The sequence below is a fragment of the Thunnus maccoyii genome, chromosome 22 (genome assembly GCF_910596095.1).
Source record: "Thunnus maccoyii chromosome 22, fThuMac1.1, whole genome shotgun sequence".
Taxonomy (NCBI): domain Eukaryota; kingdom Metazoa; phylum Chordata; class Actinopteri; order Scombriformes; family Scombridae; genus Thunnus; species Thunnus maccoyii.
In genome coordinates, this window is record NC_056554.1 from 5,476,517 (window position 1) to 5,499,723 (window position 23,207).

At 37.2% G+C, this 23,207-nt stretch overlaps 1 protein-coding gene across 2 annotated transcripts; it reads right to left on the bottom strand.

Moving 5' to 3' along the window:
• Positions 1–596: 596 nt before the first annotated feature.
• On the bottom strand, positions 597–21,926 carry LOC121889369. 2 transcript variants are annotated; one of them, XM_042401270.1, is made up of 11 exons: positions 21,667–21,926; positions 20,762–20,916; positions 20,221–20,296; positions 12,217–12,264; positions 11,827–11,926; positions 9,385–9,572; positions 8,862–8,989; positions 4,051–4,174; positions 3,732–3,825; positions 3,573–3,648; positions 597–2,550 (listed from the first exon to the last, which is right to left on the bottom strand). In XM_042401270.1, exons 1-11 carry the CDS (start codon positions 21,728–21,730, stop codon positions 2,455–2,457), a joined length of 1,149 nt encoding a protein of 382 aa, XP_042257204.1. In that variant the 5' UTR covers positions 21,731–21,926; the 3' UTR covers positions 597–2,454. The 2 variants fall into 2 exon arrangements, with proteins under 2 accessions (XP_042257204.1, XP_042257205.1); XM_042401271.1 differs by lacking the exon at positions 12,217–12,264 and having other exon boundaries at positions 20,173–20,296.
• Positions 21,927–23,207: the final 1,281 nt, after the last annotated feature.

Consider the following 23,207-nt stretch of genomic DNA (forward strand, 5'->3'; position numbering starts at 1 on the left):
AAGTAGATAAGCTTGACTACACAATATGCCAAGTCAATGAAATTACTGTCATAGCTCAATACACAAGAAAAAAAATATTTTTAGACGCCTACTCATTCCATTTCCCGGCTTCCACAAACACTGTACATTCATGTGATCTCTTGAGAGCAAATGTTGATACCCTCCAGGTGTTTTTTAGCTCTACAAACATCTCATAGCTGCTCTGAAAGCGGAAAATGCCTCAAAGGTGACTAAGTGAGACCTGGAGCTGTTGATGGTAGACTTGATAAAATACGCAATACACTTTATGGTCAGAGCTATAGCAACATTAACTTCCTCTATCGAAACCACAACAGCTATATATTCAGAAGTTGGCCAGGCTGGTTTAACATTCAACATTTTTTAGGCTGGTTGATGCTGGTTGAACAGCAAGCAGCAAAGTAACTAAGTACTAAGTTGAGCTACTTGTACTTTACCTGAGCATTTCCATTTGATGCTACTTTATACTTCCACTTCACTACATTTCAGAGGGAAATATTGTGCTTTCTACTCCACTACATTTATTTAACAGCTTTAGTCACTTTTCAGATGAAGATTAGACACAATGGATAATATAACAAGCTTTTAAAATACAACACATTGTCAAAGATGAAACCAGTAGTTTCGAACCTTTTTGGCTTTTGATGTCTTGAATCTATAACTTATTAAAAATGTGGTTGTAATCACTGAGGTCTACCTCAGTCAGTGAGATCCTGTAGGGCAGTTTGTCCGTCCGAGAACTGTTTATATAAATCTCAATTGTTCCATTGTACAACAGTGCCAGGTGTTTCCCTGACCTTTGTCCGGCCAGTAATTTAGCAATCAGGCAACAATGGTGCAGTGAATTCTCTTTGGACCATATGGACATGCAGTCCTCTCAGGCCATGTCTTTGTATGTGTTGTGTTCTTCATAAAAGAGGTGGCCACTAAAATGAACCACAGAAGGTGACTGGCCATGAACCAGATAGCAGTGAAGCAGGATTACAAGTGCAATAGGATTGGTGTGAGCAGCAAAAGCAAGTGGCACAGTGCAGTTTTGCTGTCAGGCATGACATTAGAATGCCGACCAAAGGTTATGGTTATGCAGGTGATTCTTATGTATCTATCATCCTCAACTGTCTGTAGGATGTATAAGCATCTTCCCTTTGTTGATTGAATACTTGGCCATCTGACGAGACACATTCATTAAATCTTACTGTATATAATCAGAACCTTTGCTTTTTGTATACAGTGAACTAGCAGGCTGTAACTTGGTGGCAGTTGCACACAGGTTATTCTATTTATTCTATTATCTATCAAAAAAAACAACAATTCATCAGTTTCACAGTTTAAGTCATTAAGACTATAGTTGACAAATGTTGATATTCCAGGGACAAGAGATGCAACTGATGATTATTATCATCAGTTAAAATGTGATTTATTTTTTTGATTAATTATTTGGGCTTATTTAGTGCAACAGAGATGCTTATTTCTCTTACAAAAGTTTCCAGAGCCCAAGATCTTCAGAACATCAGTACAACATCCAAAGATACATTCACAGTGATAGAAAATAGAAAAACTGCAAATTCTCACATTTGAGATGCTGGGGTTTAAAAGGGCAGGTTTAGATTTCAGTACATGTTCAGCACTGCTGGAGACACATTAGTGTATCACACTGTTGTCTCTCGATTCATTATTACCGAACTCCCCATGACCGCCCATGTCTCTGCTGTTTGTGCCTGAAGCACAGCAGCGCAGTAGTAAGGCTTATTTAGTTTTTAAAAAATGCTTATTGCTCTGATTTTAAAAATGTGGTCATTAATGGCTGTAACTGTACGCAATAAAGGATAGAGAATGAGGATTTATTTGTTGGTCGGGAAAAGCTTTACCCTTAACCAATCTCTGAAAAAAACAAAATGAATGCTTAAATTTTGTTAACAAAATTATTACAATGAGCTGTCCATTCATGTAAATGACAGACGTTTTTTTGTAGAACTGGTAATGGTAGAATTATTGTGCAGATCTAAACAGAGGTAAATATAATGTAACTGACTACACTGAATTCAGATTGGTGGCGTATGACAAGTTCCATGTAATTCAGTGTAACATACTCCGACATAACCGTGTGAATAACAGTGAGTACATCTCATCATCAGTTTTTGAGCATATAAGGAGTAGCCGCCACTGTCTTGTTGAGAGGAAGTTTGAGTTCACACTTCCCCTGACGCACATGACTACTGAATATGCAAAGTCATTAAAAAAAATGGGGTACAATATCTATTTCTAATTTTGAGAAGCAGAGGGGCCCTTTTGTAAAAAAAAATATCCTTCTAAGAATCTCCTACATTCAGCAGTTAAAAAATAAAGTCTCCATAATTCTTGTTGAGCAAGTTCTACAAGAATTATGGGAGACTTTGAGTTGTTGATGATTCAGGTTGTCGCCACTGCAGAGATGTGTCAAGAGTGTGATTTGCTGAGTTGGGGATCTATCACCAGAGTGATTTTACAATCCTCTTCTTCCTTTGCTGGGACGTACAGGTTGCGGACAGTGATCTGAGAAGAAGACAGAGCGGAACAAAAGAAGAAAAAATGTTGAGACAGTTTCAGTACAGATTTCAATAGATTTCAATATTTTAACACAGATCAGTTTGTGAGACAGATAGATACAGACTAATAGTGTGCCATTAAAAAAAAGATTCTATAATTTACTACAATTGCTGTAATTATGGGAACATGTTTTGTTTGAGAACAGATGAGGATACATTTTAGGGCTGAATTTTATCGTGCTGTATCTTTATACTAAAGGCATCTACCTTTATTGCTGTATTGTTAAAGGAATAGTTTGATGTATGTATGATACTTAAACCTGCAGCGCAGACCTACACATATAAATGATCGTCTGTCACATTGAAGCCCTTGCCAAACGAGTTCACACAATGCTGATTAAGCCTATCACAGCCAGATAAATCTCTATGTATTTCACAGTTTACTGGAGATTATAATCTGGTGTCAGATTTGATATTCTCGCACTGGCCAAATGAATGTATGAATGAAGACTTCCTCTGGCCGAGCAGGCTAACTTCTGGTTAGCTTTCTGCTAACTTGAATGGGGATAAAATAATTTAATTATGCGGCTCTTCTAGACTTTCCAAATGTTATCGGACTCAATGGATCAAATTCTGATAGCAAAAGGAGTCATTTTGTGGTGGTTGTATGACGCTCAAGACAATTTATCCACCATTTTACAGTCGCAACAGTAGTGACGGAGTAGGCGACGCTGGAGCCTATGACATAAGTGCATGTCGACAGTGTTTTTGTAATTACTCTCACTGCCAGAAGGTTGAGACAAAAGTTCTGCACTCCAGCTTTGGTTTGTAAGCAAAACTAAGCAGCTGTTGGGGGCAGCGTCATATATACCGTACAGACATGAGAGTGTTATCGATCTTCTCATCTAACTCTGCAACAAAGTGAACGAGCATACTTCCTAATGTCAAACTATTCCTTCAATAACTTAAGGGACTGGTCAATGAGAGAGTAAGCCCAGAATTAAGGGAAAGAAAAAATAAAACACTCACCTTATTGTTGTTATCAGAAATATCGCTGAGGAGGTCCCGAGGTTCTGGTACTTTGGGGAAGATACTTTCCTTATTCCTGCACAGAGGGAGTCAACTATCAGAGGCAAAGAAGACCAAATTCAATCAGGAGCCAAGTAAAACGACAAAGACTTTACATACCTCCTGCAACAAACAAAAGCCAGCACCGCCAGGCCAGCAAACATTAGTGGGATAAGGATAAATACAACATACACCACTGCATCAGGATCTGCACCTGCATGCAAAAACAACATTATGATCAGCTGAGAGAGACTTTTATAGAGCTACAGTTTTTCTTGTTTCAAGTTAGAATTTGAACACATTTGAATATATTTACAAAGAATTTAAAACCAAATCCTCACATTTGTGTTACATAGTGACTTTAAACTGCTGGACAGTTTATTTTGCAATAAAACTCCTCAACAAGATTAGAAAACAGACAGCAAGACCATGACCATACCAAAATACTTTTTGTCGCTCCATTCCGTCCCATGTTCCTTATACACTGCTTTAATGGCCATGTGGTACTGACAGTGTGCGACCCGGGGCATCTGATATGATGTTTTGCCTTTTATTGTTACACTCTTGGGGAAAATAAAAGCACATGTAACAGCAACTAATCAATGAATTAACTAATTGTTTCAGCACTATGATGAATATGACTGAACCGTGTAGAGGCAGTTATAGCTGTAAAAATATGTGTCTTAGAAGCAATGGAATACGTTATTGTGAAATTTAACTACTACTGTATACATAGTGTTGATGATGAAACACCACTGAATTTATAGCATTGTAATATTTTACTTTCAAAACCCTCTATCTGAATTTGGACTGCTTTGATGTATGTGGTTTTCCCCTCTTTGAATTTTCCAGGTAATTTCAAGATATCAAAACCTGATATAAGCTTTTCTTTTTTTTTAGCGGTCAGAAATTCAAATAGAAAATGTAAATTTTCAATATTCAAAAACATTATATTCAACTCACTCAAATTTTAATCTATAAACTCAAGATGAAAATTTCAAATTTGAGCACCCGGTCTGCCCAGGATACTTCCTTCTCTTGTTTTAGGCAGATTAGACACTTTGACTACTTGACTGACAGAACGTGACCTGTTGGGACCCCAATGTTAGAGGTGGAATTTTATATCTTGAATTTTGGTGTTTGAATCTGATCCAATTCAATCTGAACAACCCTTTCTTTACTTAGCTTGAATTTTTAGATCATAATTTGAGTAACTGAATTTGATTAACTTAAATTCAGTTTTTCTGACATTAGCTGTGCACTTTTCAACAGTGAATGTTTGTTTGGTGGCTCGTTCAACGAGCTAAGCAGCAGAGTTCATGTCTGTAAGTTAGATAAGGAGACTTTAGCAGGAAACTTAATGTGGGTTGTTGTTCAGAGTCAGTGGCTCTTGTGTTGTGTAGCTGTCACAGTCTGCCTGTGATAGAACAGTGAAATTGATGAAACAATTTAATTGGTTTTAAGGACACAAGTCGTCCATCTACCCTTAGATTCTGACATATTAATGCAAAGATAGTGGGTGCCATCATGAAAACAGCTGTAGCAAAATTTTAAAAAACAACTTTAATTTCAGTTTGACTTTAAAATCAATAGTTCTAAACTGCATAACTTTAGAGGTACCCTCTGGGGTTTTTGACCACCAGTAGCACAATGTAGCAATGTTTTCCTGAGTGATTTGTTTGTTTGTTTGCACATAGAACAAGGACGTACACATTCATGATGATGGTTTTGCCTGATTCGACTAAAAAACAGCTGGTGGTGGTGACTCACCAAGAAGAGTGGCAAAAAACAAAGGCAAAAAAGAGGACTGCAAGCTAGCATGGGTGAATGTAAACAATGTAGGATTTTGAATATTTTAAAAGTCAGCTTTGCAAATGTTTTATGAGGAAGGAAACGCATTCAGCATGTTTGTTAGACTCCAAGGATACGTAGATCTGCATTCTGGTGAGAAAATGCAGAATGTGGAGGATACCAAATCCTCTTTTCTTTAATTCCATGGGATAAAACAATCTTTCTTTGATTCAGGAGCATGACACTGACCAAAGTTAAACACTGACAAAACGGAGATTGACCAGACCTCCTGAGAGGCTATTTCGGCATGAACTAAAAGCATAAATGACCTTTGGGGTTATTTGAACTGGACAACTCCATGCAAACATGGACAGAAAACTCCCTATTTGGTCTCTTTATCTCCCCAAACCAGATTCATAAACTCTAACTCACATTCCTGAAGGACATTGATTGAGTCTCTCTGCAAATCTGAGCCAAATCTGAATTTCATGTGAATTAAATGTCTAATCATTATGGAAATCATGTAATGTTGTTTGTTATAAAAATGCATAAAGAATGGTATAACTTTGATAGCCATATGACGGTCTATTGAAGAGATATTAAATTTTGATTTTATTACATTTTATTACATCTGACAATACTGCCCTCCACTGATAAAGTTAGAACGCCATATTGAATTTTTCAATGTTATGACAGAGTTCATGAATGTTGTATGGTCACTATGCAATGGTAATTTAAAATCACCTTAGTGTTTAACTTTTAACCTTATAGACAATCATATTTTAATAGTTAAGTTAGATAAGTAGGCATATTGAAAGAATGACATTACTGAAGTAATAGTAATGTAAAGATATAATGTATGAAGAATGTTTTCTCTTATTTATATTTAAAAACATGTATCTGAAAGTTTAATCTAGTCACATAATGGTTGCTTTAACTTTTATCTCACTATGCTATACTATATATGTATATATATATATATATATATATATATATATATATATATATATAGTGTGAGTGTGTGTGTGTGTGTGTGTGTGTGTGTGTGTATATATATATATATATATATATATATATATACACATATATATATATACACACACTTGAATGGGGATAAAACAATTCAATCGTGTGGCTCTTCTAGACTTTCAAAATGTGATCGGACCGAATGGATCACATTCTGATGGTGAGACGAGTCATTTTGTGGGGGTTGTTACGCTCAACAAAATGTATCCATTGATTTACAGATGTCTCTTTCACAATGTAAGTCTATGGGAAAAAGTCTTTTTGGGCCAGTGTGCATCACGTGACGTTGTAATTATACAGTTTGGCCACTATGTCAAATTTGCTTCAAAGCCCGGCACTCTTCCTGTATCCAGTTCTCTTTATATATCCATAACTCCTACTAGTAAGCAAGCAGTGAGTGTATATCAGTGGGTGGAGCCAAAACACTCCTCCTCCTAACTTCTGGGACACCTCTTCCTGCTGTTTGCAGAAGCCAAATATAGGACTCCCCTATGGTAATTCGGTTAACTGAATGTGATGTACTTTTTTTTAAGCATTTACAGACTGGTGTGTGAATTACAAAATAACTATAAATGCCCATTAACAAATTATTTGAATGGTAATGCTAAATGGTAAAACTTGATACCTTATTACCTGTTACACTGAAAGTGTTGTGTTGCAATTCACACTAATTACAGAATTAATGTTAGATTAACTCAATATTTGGACTTAATGGTTACAATCCACTGCATTTAAAACTAATTACACTGTTTGAAATTTGCTATTTTGTCTCACAACACAAAGTTATTGAATTAAGTTGAATTTAAATTCCCATTTTGATTACACAATCAAAATCTTTCTTTCCCCCTCTCTCTTATCACTTCAAATTATAATTTAGTTTTAATTTATTTATTGCTGATAGGGATTTTTTTCCCCCTCTTCTCTCACACACCCTAGTGCTACTCAAGTCCACTATAAGGCTTGCCAATTTTATTTTTTTCTGACTCAGTGTCACTGTCTCTGGATACCTGTATTTCTCAAATCGCATTGCTGCAGCTGTGGATTGTGAAACAGGGTGTCACAGGACGGTACGGCTGAGATTGTAGTTTCAGAATCAGCTTCTTTGGCAACTGTCACATTGGTGAAATACTTTACTTAACTTCATTAAACAACAAGCAACCCAGACTGCTGCTTACATTGAACTCATCCTAGTTCTAAAACTAATATAATAAAGATTAAAATTTTATATTAAGAAAATGACATACTGATTGTACACAGCAGTTCACAGAATAAATTGAGAATCACACACCTATTAGTGTGTTCTCTGAAATTAACACACCTGTACAATTTTCTGATTTTGATACAAGGAACCAAACTCAGCAACTAAACTACTTTTAAAAGTGTGCAACCTCAAAGTGAGGAAATTCCTTTGTGGATTTAAGATTAATGTGGTAAAGCATGAATGAAGAATTGGCCCTTGGCTATACAACTCAAAGCCAGGATGCTGACCCTCCTGAAGCTGTGTGATTACAGGATGAGAACAGAGCCCTTAAAAAGCAGCTTGAACAGACTAAACAGTCTTTAGCCAGAGCAGAAGTGTGTATCATGGAGCTGGAAGCTCAACTTAACATGCCAGGTGAAAGGGCCAGTGAGCTTACAGAAGATGTAGAGAAATTAGAGTTGACAGAAAAATGCAAACAGCTAGAATGATCACTCTCACAAAACAATCATGAATTAGCCGTAACCACAGGCTGACCTGACAGGTCTGAGGCCCTCCTCCAAAAGACTGGAAAGCTAAAGTCAGCATTCATGATAAGCTTAGAGAAGTAGATCAAAAGCACATACTAAAAATGAGACAGAAGCTAGAGGAAGCTGAGGACTGAGCTAGTCGCTAGCATTCTTTGGCTCCCAAAATGAACCAGGGATGGAGGAAGATTTTTATTTTAAATCTCTCTTTGTCCAAAACCTCCATCCCACCATCAGCTATCAACTTGGTGTCATGCCCACGTACCTTAACCAGCCGACAACTGCGTGAACTAGCCACAAAAGAATTTGTGGATAAAGAGCAATCATATACATATCTGTAGGTGTCAGTTGCTAGTATTGAATCTGATTCTGATTTTCGTAGCTTTTTTTCGTAAACAAGAAATTTTCACAGGTCACCTTTAAAATGACCTTCTGGAAATTTCAAAGAGGTGAATTAAAACCACATAAATTCAGACAGTTGGTCTTCAAAGTGAAATGCTTCAATGCTAGACATTCAGTGGTGTTTAAATTTCAACATTAAGTATTCAGTAGTGGTAAAATTTTACAGTTGGGTATTCAATTGCTTTAAAGATTCAAGTTATTATGCCTCTTATTTGAGAATTCCTATATTATTTTAAAGATGGACTAAACAAGACAGCTTAAATCATCAGACATCGAACATCCAAATATTTTACAGTTGTGTCTTACCTTGTTTTCACCACACTCAGTGTAATTTATTATGAACCACCAATCATCCCGGACATCAGGAGGAATCCAGCTAATATTGAATGTATCCCCAACTTCAACAACTGTCCAGTTCAGGGGAGGAGGTCTTACTGTACAGAGAAAAAAATGACATACTTATAGTAACTATAAACCAATCATATACAATCATGAAATACTGTAAAGCAACCAAGAGATCTCTTGAAAACCCCTCACACACACTTAAGTGTTGCTCTCCTAAAATGGCTGCTTTGTATGTTGTCCAAATTTTTAAGTTTTGGATTGTGTCACACCCCACATTACACAAATACATAAACAAACACACACACATCTCCATATTAGACAACTGCAAAAGTTAAGTTACTCTCTGTCCAAGAAAGGACAGAGAGCAACTTCTTTTATAACTCTTAGCCTGAATGGGGAAGTGGGACGTATTTCAACAGAATGTTTCCTACATAGGACACTTGCTACTAAATAAGCACTGGTCAGTCTACTTGTTGCATACTACCTGTTACATCATCGATCCTGAAGGTGTTCCTGACAAGCTTGTTGTTCAGTGTTCCATTAAACACCATCATGATGGCATGTTTAGTCTTCATCTGCAGATCACAACCAGTCCTGTTTCCATCTGTGTAAGTGTACGATGGGCACTCTTGTAATTGTGTGTGTTCATTCCCTCCAGACTCATCTACTAACCTTGGAAAGATAAAGAAAAAGGTGATTGACTTTCACGCTGCACAATATTCTTGAAGTCATCAAAGGACTAAGTTGATAAACTGGTGAAATAATAATATGAACAAAGATTTACAGGAGCCTAAATTTACAACAGGCAAAAACAGGCAACATCAAAAACGGACATAGAATTCATATGCCAATTATCATTAAAAGAAACTAAATACGGATAAAACACTGTTCATTTAAGTAAAATAGTTGGACATTTTTATAAATGCACGTAATCACTCTGCTCTGTCTATAGCTTAGCTTAGTTTGAGGTTTAAAGGATAAGTTCACAATTTTTCAAGTCTTAAAATTGTCTTGAATCAATAATGGTGCCCATATGAACATTGGACAGGTTTTGCTCTCAGTAATCATTCCTCCTGTTTATACTGACCATTAGAAGATCACTTCATAATGCACTTACAATATAAGTGATGGGTGCAAAATCCACAGTCCTCCTTCTGTGCAAAAACGGTTTTAAAAGTTTCTCTGAAGTCAATAAGAAGCTTCTGAGCAGTCTGAGTTAGTCAAATCAAGTGGATTAAAAGTTACAGTCTTTTTGGTAAGAAAATTCCCTCTTTGTGTTTCCTCGGACAGTGTTTCCCTGTTGAGCTGCGATGGAAGGATGGTAACAAAAAGAAGGAATTTGTTTGCCCCTCCAAGAATTACAATCACTCCACCGTAGCCCCACCAAGATGTCTGACATATAAACTCCTCTCTGATTTGCTTCATTGATTGGCTATTTCTCTTATTATCTAGTTAATCTGGTCCAGAAAATGCCTCCAGTTACCATAGTGACTTTTTCTGCACTGGAATCACCTGCTTGTGTTCACTTTGCTTATGTCACATGACATATATTTAGTTTTTTTGTTTTTGTTTTTTTTTTTTTAGCTTTTTTTCTCTCTGAGCTGTTTCTCTGTTACTCTGGCAACACTTTTTCGTTCCGTTTCCTGAGTTTACCACAATAATTAAGCAAATGCCTGCCTTCTTTCTGCACTTGACTCTATCTATCCTCAAAGTGCTGAATATTAGTATTCTGTACTTGATAGTATATAAATATAAAATAAATAATATTATCATTACTTTTTACCTTAGAGATAAAAACTGCAATTGTTATTGTTAATGTGTTGTACGTTTAAATAATGAAATGATACAAGCTCACACTTATGCTTGCTTATTCATGTAAATACAACAAACTCCATAGCCCCACCAACAAAAGCCCTAACTCACCCCTGTAAGAAAAAATCTATTGCACTGCCTGCGTTCCATACAAGCACAGCTTAAAGTGAAAGTGTCACCCGCCCTAAAAAGCTGGGCCATTAAACATGAGGTATTTGGCCTTAATTGAACCCTATCTCATCACTTCCACTTGGGTTTAGTCTGGCACTTATGTGATGAAACCAAGATGAGTCATCGTTTATCAAGAAATACTGCAATACATCTTTCTCACGTATACTGTGTAACAATGAGCTTAATTTAATTAAGCAATAGCAAAACAATGGAGGCTGTGCTTAACGGACATGCATCACTGAAGTGCCAACAATGATGGCAAAGTGTAATATTGCGATTATACAACAGCGACCAACAAAATAAAAAATATAAACAAAATATACTCATATTGTGGGACAATTCGCTCTAGAAATGAAAAGAAAACTGTTTCCTAGTGTTATCCCCGTTTCCATGGAAATACATGGGGTATGACTAATACTTGGGAAACAATCAGTCATGTCAGTGGCCAAACCCTATATACTACTCCAGCACATCGGCAGACCCTTAGTAGTGGAACAGCAGTCCCCGTGGAGTGAGTCAGCCAGCCAACTTGAGCTAATGGTTTCTAGAGATCGTGGGATTTCCCAAACAGAATAAATACCACATATATAAACACAATACTGCTGTGCTAGCTCAGTCTTGTTGTAACTAAGATATCCACTGAAATATACTCTCAACTGGAGAAAATGCTCTTGTTGTGTATGGGGGCGCCAGGTAACAATAAAGACTGGAGAAGTGTGTGTGTGTGTGTGTGTGTGTGTGTGTGCGTGTGTGCGTGTAACTCGTCATGCTGATTTGACCACGTTCTAAATATCTAGTTGACCAATCAGATTGCTTGGTCGGAACTACCTGTTGTGTAATTAATTACTCTGAGACCACGTTGGATTACTGCTTCCCTTTGTCATTTGGTTGTATTTAAAAAAAAAAAGAAAAAAACAAACAAACAAATAAAGAAAATACATACCGATAGAAAAAACTGAAATCTGGAGCATGACTGGCTAGTTGCCAGGAGCAGTTTGTTTTACTGGAGGAGCGGATGCTGCAGTCCACATTCCTCACCAGCTCTGGGAACAGAAACACACACACACACACACACACAGACACACAGACACACAGACACACACACATACACACACACACACACACACACACACACACACACACACACACACACAAACACACACACACATCTTAATGGATAAACAGATAGGTATTAATCCAGTCCATATATGGTTAAAAAAAAAAAAACCTTAGCCCACATTTATTAAAAGAATGACACTTTTTGTTTTACTCAAGAGCTTCCAAAATTTGATATCAGATTTTCTTAAGGGCAATAGCAAGCAAAATGAGCTACCTTGGTAAGTGATGTTGTGGTCAGCCCACTCACTTCTTCTACCATCACCACAGCGAGCTTGAACAGAAAAATGCAGAAATCCTCCATTCATCACAAATTGCCTTTGGTTGTCTTTCACCTGAAATCATCAAATACAGAAAAAAAAAAACTGAGTGAACAACCAAAGCATAATCAGTAGTATTAACATAGAGACAACCATATGCAATGTTGAATGTTGGTTTTGGTCTGTTTAGATGAGTTGTTGGTAGTAATAAAATGATCAGATGTAAAATCATATGTATGAAAAGAAGCTGGACTCACACATATTTGTCATTGCTCATAGAGGTCAAGCCAGTCTTAATGGTAAGGTAGTTCATGCAGGTGGTTTATTACTTGAATTGTGTATTGAAATTTAATACACAGGGGCTTTAAATGTACAAATTGAAATAAGTACAATTCTAAGTACACTTCTGAGGTACTTGTACTTTACTCAAGTATTACTATTTGATGTTTTTACTTCTACTCCAATTCAGAGGTAAACATTGCACAACTATAGTTTCTAGACACCTTGCAAAATAAGATTTTGCATATAAAACATATGATCAGCCTCTGAAACAGTATACAACGTTACACATTAAACTACCAAACAGTATATAAAGTATTCAAAATTTGCTCAGTCTTGACCAGCTGCAACATTTAAATTAGGCTTACACATTAAGGCATTGATAATAGGAAAACAATATTATAATATAAACAATAATATAACAATATGAAAGTAGCCATTCTGCACAATTGGTAACTGTAAAAACTACTTAATTTGCTTAATTATATAACGATCTGAGTATTCTTCCACCACTTACAGCGTCTTGCAAATGACTCTGATGGCTAACTTTTGTTAGTAGGGAAATTAGTGGTGTACCTGCCGTCCAGCACAGTGTCTTCTTTCATACTCAAGTTGCCAAAGTCAGAAATTTCCCTCCACGCAGACGCTTTAATAATAATAATATAAACATATAATAAAACATATACTATAATCAAGCCATCGTCATCCTTTAATCATGGCGGTTGTCTATGCAGAGGTCAGACATGACGTAAGTTTTGCCTGAAAAGCAGTTGTGTTCCATGGAAATAGCTGAAATAACCTAATAACATAGTGGTGGGATATTTGGAGGTCCCACCGTGTTCCCCAATTCAGATTAAAAGGGCATTCATCAGACGTATAATATACAGCATACATTGTTGTTTAACAGAATCGCATTTATATACATACGTACCATGCCTTCGCCATAGACAATGTTATCCTTTGGGGAGGCAATGACTTCATAATCCAGTGTGCAGTTTGTCAAATTCTGTGGTGGTGCCCAGGACAGCTGTTGTTCAAAATCATTAATCCACAGTACTGACAAATTGTATGGTTTTGAGACGTCGCCTTAAGTAGAGAGAAAGAGAAAAGACAGAAATCTGGTAACATAGGACTTCAGTGCACCTTTAAATTAGCAGTTTGATCTGTGAACACTGTTTGTGTATTCTTTTCATTCAGCCTGCTCATGTACAGTCACTAAAAAGTGCTTCTTTTGGATTATTTGTACATGTGGAGGAGCGGCTCCTGTTCAGCGACATGTCTGAACTTCCAAATAATCTTATCGCATGCTATAAAAACACTGCTGGCAAACCAAGTTTGGAGCCAGTCACTAGGAGAGAAAATATAAACAGCTACATTCATACCTGAAGTCACAGATCATGCTTATGTTGTGAACAATAACCACTGGCTACAAATCATTATACTAAGTTCCTTATATCTCCGGATCAGGTATGAGAAGTGTGTCACATGAATTTAGTATATCCTGACGTAGTAATAGCAAGTCCACCTTAAACTGAACCATAGGCTATACTGTACATATTTTGATAGGTATAATATTTCATATGATACACGTTAAAGCCTGTTCAGACATCCTACTCGTGTTCTTTAATGTCACAAAACACATTTCTATCATCTCTTTTAAGTTTACTACGTTAGTTGGTGTCTGGCTCAACGGTGACGACCACTAGGTGTGACGTCATTACTGGAAAACACCGTTAAATCGGATATAGTCTGTGGTAAAACTGAAAAATTCATTATGGAAGCAGCTCAGTGACAACAAGGTGGAAAAATGAAACACAGTTATGTATATTTTCTTACCTGTTAGGGATTCAACGGCCACAGAGAGGGAAACTAAGACGAACAAATTCAAACATTGAAACATCCTGACGATCCTTTGAGTTGTATCCCTTCAGATGATTTTACCATGGAAGATAAAATGTTTTCCTTTGATAATTCCCGTTCCTGACGACGACAGTCTGCTGTGTAGCTTGCTGCTGCCACGGTTTATAAAAAAGGAAGAAACTCAGTATGTCTGTTTCTCAACTCGACTTTCGATTCCAGCTTTATAGAGGAGATCATGCAAAAGAGTTGGAGACTGGGCGGAGATATTCCTCTTTTTTATTTGATGCGGACACGCGCGCGCAGGCACGCGCAAGACACGCATGTCACAAGCATACTCACTGTCTAAGGCAATTTACATTATGCCCATTAGGACTGCTATATCTAAAACGGTGAGCACAGCATAAGGTTATTACTACTGCATATACAATAGTAGCCTGTGCTACAAAAGCAGCGCCAAACTGCGGTTAACTGACGCTTTATATTGTTTGTACAGTGTCTGTAACGTCCATTTTAGCAGCAGGCTCATAGGAAATCAAACTCATATGTCAGTGATCCAAGCTGCGACACGACCTCGAACAACAAAATCCAGGACTGATAATACCAAGTCCATCATTTCCTATGAAACCAGTATCTTTAAAAGAATGAACCACTCATTTGAAACTAGTGGCACGCAATCACAAACAAAGACTTTCACTTTATCTTTTTAAATTCTCTTTAAATTAAAGCAGTATAATGTGTCAACCATCACCCAGAAAATGGTGCTGGTGAATCCAACAAAGCAACTTAAGACAAAAAAGCTTCCCTTAAGTTTAAGGAAGGAAGAGGGTATGACTAATGGTGATGTAGCATTGTGGATTTGGGTGTGTGGGCCAATGAGATAGCAGACGTAAGGTTACACCATAATACTTCATTTTTGGAGTCCGCAAATTTCATGGTAATTTCCTGGAATGAAGGTTCTCATCAGTGAGTAGTTTCCAACTAGCTTCTAACTTCTGCCAAGCAGACCACCATATGGAAGTGAGTTGTTACAGCTTAATTTCCAAGTAGTTTCAGCCCAACTTCTGCCGGATAAAAAGTAAAGTAGGAACTATTTACATTCTCACTAATTTCTGTATAATTTCAGCAGATCAGTACAACTTTGTAACAAATTTCATGACTGTCATTTTTTTATTGTTCTTCTCAATGTGTTGTGTATGAGAGCCTATCTGTGGATGCATTAAGTGTCGCCTATGGTTGACCTGATAACGGATGTTACCATCTTGCGACAGTCTTTCATTCGCTCTCCAACAATCTGTGATAAAAAAATAAAAAAAAAACTATTAAAAACAAAATACTGAAAACTAAACTGAAGCTAAACTAAACTGGACATTAAATTCAAAAATAGTATAGAAATAACAATAAGATTGAAAAGAGAAAACTATGATAACCTGTGTGTGTGTGTGTGTGTGTGTGTGTGTGTGTGTGTGTGTGTGTGTGTGTGTGTGTGTGTGTGTGTGTGTGTGTGTGTGTTTGAATATATGCTTGCTTTATGTCTAATGATCACCAAATCACAGACGTCAAGTAAATGTAACCTGTGTGTAACCTTCCCCTTGAGGTGGGGAATCTATGCTGCTGATTCTGGGTATAGTATCTACTGTATCTAAATCTAGGCCTCTCTAAATTATCTTAGACCCAAGATCTTACAGTTCAGTCAGATTACATGTCCACTTCAGTTGTCTAGGTTCAGTAAATTCACTGGGTTCGGTAGGGAGATTGGTGGTAGCAGACTCTACAAAGAGAGAAGACCTCCAACTCACACAAAACACACACAACCGCTGACTCAGGAAAAATAATAGAAAATATATTTATAAAGGCATTCTGTCTTGTTTCATTTTCCTGTTCGATTCTTTTTATACATTCAAAGAATCTTTTTAGAAAAAACAAAATTTCTTTGTTTGATGCAAATCTTCAACTCAGTCATATTTGGTCTTGAGTTCCTTCGCTTCAAATGTTCCTTTAATGTTGTTTGTCAACCTTGAGTTTCTTTATGACATCAGTTGCAGTCAGTTTTTAGTCTGTCTTGGGCCCAAGATGAAAAAAAATCATCTGAGATCTCTTATTATCACACAGTCTGAATTTCTTTGTTTCATTGTCCATCACATTGGAATTACTAATTGCTGATGTGATTCACTAGGAGAGGCTTGTTTTTCTCGGCCAGCAGCTGAGTTCACAGGAATCTGCCAAATTTTCAGCTTTTGTTTTAGCTTATTCGTAACAATTCACTATTTGCTGAGCTAGCGTGCTGTGGTTGTGTAAAACACAGTGGTGGTGGATGAAAGACTGTGGTCAGAGCAGATTGAAATACAGCATCACTTTTCTACACGTTATGCTTTTCAAACAGGTGTATTGATAAAGTATTGGCTTTTTACTCTCTAAGATTTTATTGGAGTTACAGTAACAAACGCTCGTGTTATCTTCACTTCACCTGTGCTCTGCTGTTCATTGACTTCTGTGTGTGTGTGTGTGTGTGTGTGTGTGTGTGAGGCTGTAGTGTGAGAATAAATTACACCAAAACTTTAAAAAGTACCAATAAATTAAATCAAATCAAGTTTATTTATAAAGCACATTTAAACTTTCCAGAGTTGACCAAAGTGCTGTACAATAAAATAACAAAAAGTTTTGCTCTCCTAAAATGGCTGCTTTGTATGTTGTCCAAATTTTTAAGTTTTGGATTGTGTCACACCCCACATTACACAAATACATAAACAAACACACACACATCTCCATATTAGACAACTGCAAAAGTTAAGTTGCTCTCTGTCCAAGAAAGGACAGAGAGCAACTTCTTTTATAACTCTTAGCCTGAATGGGGAAGTGGGACGTATTTCAACAGAATGTTTCCTACATAGGACACTTGCTACTAAATAAGCACTGGTCAGTCTACTTGTTGCATACTACCTGTTACATCACTGATCCTGAAGGTGTTCCTGACAAGCTTGTTGTTCAGTGTTCCATTAAACACCATCATGATGGCATGTATAGGCTTCATCTGCAGATCACAACCAGTCCTGTTTCCATCTGTGTAAGTGTACGATGGGCACTCTTGTAATTGTATGTCTTCATCCCCTCCAGACTCATCTACTAACCTTGGAAAGATAAAGAAAAAGGTGATTGACTTTAACGCTGCACAATATTCCTGAAGTCATCAAAGGACTAAGTTGATAAACTGGTGAAATAATAATATGAACAAAGATTTACAGGAGCCTAAATTTACAACAGGTAAAAACAGGCAACATCAAAAACGGACATAGAATTCATATGCCAATTATCATTAAAAGAACCTAAATACGGATAAAACACTGTTCATTTAAGTAAAATAGTTGGACATTTTTATAAATGCACGTAATCACTCTGCTCTGTCCATAGCTTAGCTTAGTTTGAGGTTTAAAGGATAAGTTCACAATTTTTCAAGTCTTAAAATTGTCTTAAATCAATAATGGTGCCCATATGAACATTGGACAGGTTTTGCTCTCAGTAATCATTCCTCCTGTTTATACTGACCATTAGAAGATCCCTTCATAATGCACTTACAATATAAGTGATGGGTGCAAAATCCACAGTCCTCCTTCTGTGCACAAACGGTTTTAAAAGTTTCTCTGAAGTCAATAAGAAGCTTCTGAGCAGTCTGAGTTAGTCAAATCAAGTGGATTAAAAGTTACAGTCTTTTTGGTAACAAAATTCCCTCTTTGTGTTTCCTCGGACAGTGTTTCCCTGTTGAGCTGCGATGGAAGGATGGTAACAAAAAGAAGGAATTTGTTTGCCCCTCCAAGAATTACAATCACTCCACCGTAGCCCCACCAAGATGTCTGACATATAAACTCCTCTCTGATTTGCTTCATTGATTGGCTATTTCTCTTATTATCTAGTTAATCTGGTCCAGCAAATGCCTCCAGTTACCATAGTGACTTTCTCTGCACTGGAATCACCTGCTTGAGTTCACTTTGCTTATGTCACATGACATATATTTAGTTTTTTTTGTTGTTTTTTTTTTTAGCTTTTTTTCTCTCTGAGCTGTTTCTCTGTTACTCTGGCTACACTTTCTCATTCCGTTTTCTGAGTTTACCACAGTAATCAAGCAAATGCCTGTCTTCTGTCTGCACTTGACTCTATCTATCCTCAAAGTGCTGAATATTAATATTCTGTACTTGATAGTATATAAATATAAAATAAATAATATTATCATTACCTGCTTGCTATGCTTGCTTATTCATGTAAATACAACAAACTCCATAGCCCCACCAACACAAGCCCTAACTCACCCCTGTAAGAAAAAATCTATTGCACTGCCTGCGTTCCATACAAGCACAGCTTAAAGTGAAAGTGTCACCCGCCCTAAAAAGCTGGGCCATTAAACATGAGGTATTTGGCCTTAATTGAACCCTATCTCATTACTTCCACTTGGGTTTAGTCTGGCACTTATGTGATGAAACCAAGATGAGTCATCGTTTATCAAGAAATACTGCAATACATCTTTCTCACATATACTGTGTAACAATGAGCTTAATTTAATTAAGCAATAGCAAAACAATGGAGGCTGTGCTTAACGGACATGCATCACTGAAGTGGCAACAATGACGGCAAAGTGTAATATTGCGATTATACAACAGCGACCAACAAAATAAAAAATATAAACAAAATATACTCATATTGTGGGACAATTCGCTCTAGAAATGAAAAAAAACTGTTTCCTAGTGTTATCCCCGTTTCCATGGAAATACATGTCAGTGGCCAAACCTTATATACTACTCCAGCACGTCGGCAGACCCTTAGTAGTGGAACAGCAGTCCCTGTGGAGTGAGTCAGCCAGCCAACTTGAGCTAATGCTTTCTAGAGATCGTGGGATTTCCTAAACAGAATAAATACCACATATATAAACACAATACTGCTGTGCTAGCTCAGTCTTGTTGTAACTAAGATATCCACTGAATTTTTTTTTTTTTCCATGGACAGATTTAGCTACTACATCTGCAAACTTCACAGACATTTTTAAGCTAGGATCAACATGTCACTGACTCACCGGCACAGCTGATGAAGGATGCCAGCTGAAATATACTCTCAACTGGAGAAAATGGTTAAGTCTTGTTGTGTATGGGAGCCACAGGTAACGATAAAGACTGGAGAAGTGTGTGTGTGTGTGTGTGTGTGTGTGTGTGTGTGTGTGTGTGTGTGTGTGTGTGTGTGTGTGTGTGCGTGTGTGTGTGTGTGTGTGTGTGCGTGTAACTCGTCATGCTGATTTGACCACGTTCTAAATATCTAGTTGACCAATCAGATTGCTTGGTCAGAACTACCTGTTGTGTAATTAATTACTCTGAGACCACGTTGGATTACTGCTTCCCTTTGTCATTTGGTTGTATTAAAAAAAAAAAGAAAAAAAACAAACAAACAAATAAAGAAAATACATACTGATAGAAAAAACTGAAATCTGGAGCATGACTGGCTAGTTGCCAGGAGCAGTTAGTTTTACTGGAGGAGCGGATGCTGCAGTCCACATTCCTCACCAGCTCTGGGAACAGAAACACACACACACACACAAACACACAGCGACACACACACACACACACACACACACATCTTAATGGATAAACAGATAGATATTAATCCAGTCCATTTATGGTTAAAAAAAAAAAAAACCTTAGCCCACATTTATTAAAAGAATGACACTTTTTGTTTACTCAAGAGCTTCCAAAATTTGATATCAGATTTTCTTAAGGGCAATAGCAAGCAAAATGAGCTACCTTGGTAAGTGATGTTGTGGTCAGCCCACTCACTTTCTCTACCATCACCACAGCGAGCCTGAACAGAAAAATGCAGAAATCCTCCATTCATCACAAGGTGATATCGCTTTTGGTTGTCTTTCACCTGAAATCATCAAATACAGAAAAACAAACAAAACAAAAAAAACTGAGTGAACAACCAAAGCATAATCAGTAGTATTAACATAGAGACAACCATATGCAATTTTGAATGTTGGTTTTGGTCTGTTTAGATGAGTTGTTGGTAGTAATAAAATGATCAGATGTAAAATCATATGTATGAAAAGAAGCTGGACTCACACATATTTGTCATTGCTCATAGAGGTCAAGCCAGTCTTAATGGTAAGGTAGTTCATGCAGGTGATTTATTACTTGAATTGTGTATTGAAATTTAATACACAGGGGCTTTAAATGTACAAATTGAAATAAGTACAACTCTAAGTACACTTCTGAGGTACTTGTACTTTACTCAAGTTCCCCAATTCAGATTAAAAGGGCATTCATCAGACGTATAATATAGGCTACAGCATACATTGCTGTTTAACAGAATCGCATTTATATGCATACGTACCATGCTTGTTTGTCTCTCAGTTTCATCCTTTGGGGAGGCAGTCACTGCATAATTCAGTGTGCAGTTTGGCAAATTCTGTGGTGGTGCCCAGGACAGCTGTTGTTCAAAATCATTAATCCACAGTACTGACAAATTGTATGGTTTTGAGACGTCGCCTTAAGTAGAGAGAAAGAGAAAAGACAGAAATCTGGTAACATAGGACTTCAGTGCACCTTTAAATTAGCAGTTTGATCTGTGAACACTGTTTGTGTATTCTTTTCATTCAGCCTGCTCATGTACAGTCACTAAAAAGTGCTTCTTTTGGATCATTTGCACATCTGGAGGAGCGGCTCCTGTTCAGCGACATGTCTGAACTTCCAAATAATCTTATCGCATGCTATAAAAACACTGCTGGCAAACCAAGTTTGGAGCCAGTCACTAGGAGAGAAAATATAAACAGCTACATTCATACCTGAAGTCACAGATCATGCTTATGTTGTGAACAATAACCACTGGCTACAAATCATTATACTAAGTTCCTTATATCTCCGGATCAGGTATGAGAAGTGTGTCACGTGAATTTAGTATATCCTGACGTAGTAATAGCAAGTCCACCTTAAACTGAACTATAGGCTATACTGTACATATTTTGATAGGTATAATATTTCAAATGGTACATGTTAAAGCCTGTTCAGACATCCTACTCGTGTTCTTTAATGTAACAAAACACATTTCTATCATCTCTTTTAAGTTTACTACGTTAGTTGGTGTCTGGCTCAACGGTGACGACTACTAGGTGTGACGTCATTACTGGAAAACACCGTTAAATCGGATATAGTCTGTGACAAAACTGAAAAATTCGTTATGGAAGCAGCTCAGTGACAGCAAGGTGGAAAAATGAAACACAGCTATGTATATTTTCTTACCTGTTAGGGATTCAACGGCCACAGAGAGGGAAACTAAGACGAACAAATTCAAACATTGAAACATCCTGATCCTGATGATTTTACCATGGAAGATAAAATGTTTTCCTTTGATAATTCCCGTTCCTGACGACGACAGTCTGCTGTGTAGCCTGCTGCTGCCACGGTTTATAAAAAAGGAAGAAACTCAGTATGTTTGTGTCTCAACTCGACTTTCGATTCCAGCTTTATAGAGGAGATCATGCAAAAGAGTTGGAGACTGGGCGGAGATATTCCTCTTTTTTATTTGATGCGGACACGCGCGCGCAGGCACGCGCAAGACACGCATGTCACAAGCATACTCACTGTCTAAGGCAATTTACATTATGCCCATTAGGACTGCTATATCTAAAACGGTGAGCACAGCATAAGGTTATTACTACTGCATATACAATAGTAGCCTGTGCTACAAAAGCAGCGCCAAACTGCGGTTAACTGACGCTTTATATTGTTTGTACAGTGTCTGTAACGTCCATTTTAGCAGCAGGCTCATAGGAAATCAAACTCATATGTCAGTGATCCAAGCTGCGACACGACCTCTAACAACAAAATCCAGGACTGATAATACCAAGTCCATCATTTCCTATGAAACCAGTATCTTTAAAAGAATGAACCACTCATTTGAAACTAGTGGCACGCAATCACAAACAAAGACTTTCACTTTATCTTTTTAAATTCTCTATTAAAGCAGTATAATGTGTCAACCATCACCCAGAAAATGGTGCTGGTGAATCCAACAAAGCAACTTAAGACAAAAAAGCTTCCCTTAAGTTTAAGGAAGGAAGAGGGTATGACTAATGGTGATGTAGCATTGTGGATTTGGGTGTGTGGGCCAATGAGATAGCAGACGTAAGGTTACACCATAATACTTCATTTTTGGAGTTCGCAAATTTCATGGTAATTTCCTGGAATCTAGGTTCTCATTAGTGAGTATTTTCCAACTAGCTTCTAACTTCTCTAGAAATAACAATAAGATTGAAAAGAGAAAACTATAATAACCTGTGTGTGTGTGTGTGTGTGTGTGTGTGTGTGTGTGTGTGTGTGTGTGTGTGTGTGTGTGTGTGTGTGTGTGTGTGTTTGAATATATGCTTGCTTTATGTCTAATGATCACCAAATCACAGACGTCAAGTAAATGTAACCTGTGTGTAACCTTCCCCTTGAGGTGGGGAATCTATGCTGCTGATTCTGGGTATAGTATCTACTGTATCTAAATCTAGGCCTCTCTAAATTATCTTAGACCCAAGATCTTACAGTTCAGTCAGATTACATGTCCACTTCAGTTGTCTAGGTTCAGTAAATTCACTAGGTTCGGTAGGGAGATTGGTGGTAGCAGACTCTACAAAGAGAGAAGACCTCCAACTCACACAAAACACACACAACCGCTGACTCAGGGAAAATAATAGAAAATATATTTATAAAGGCATTCTGTCTTGTTTCATTTTCCTGTTCGATTCTTTTTATACATTCAAAGAATCTTTTTAGAAAAAACAAAATTTCTTTGTTTG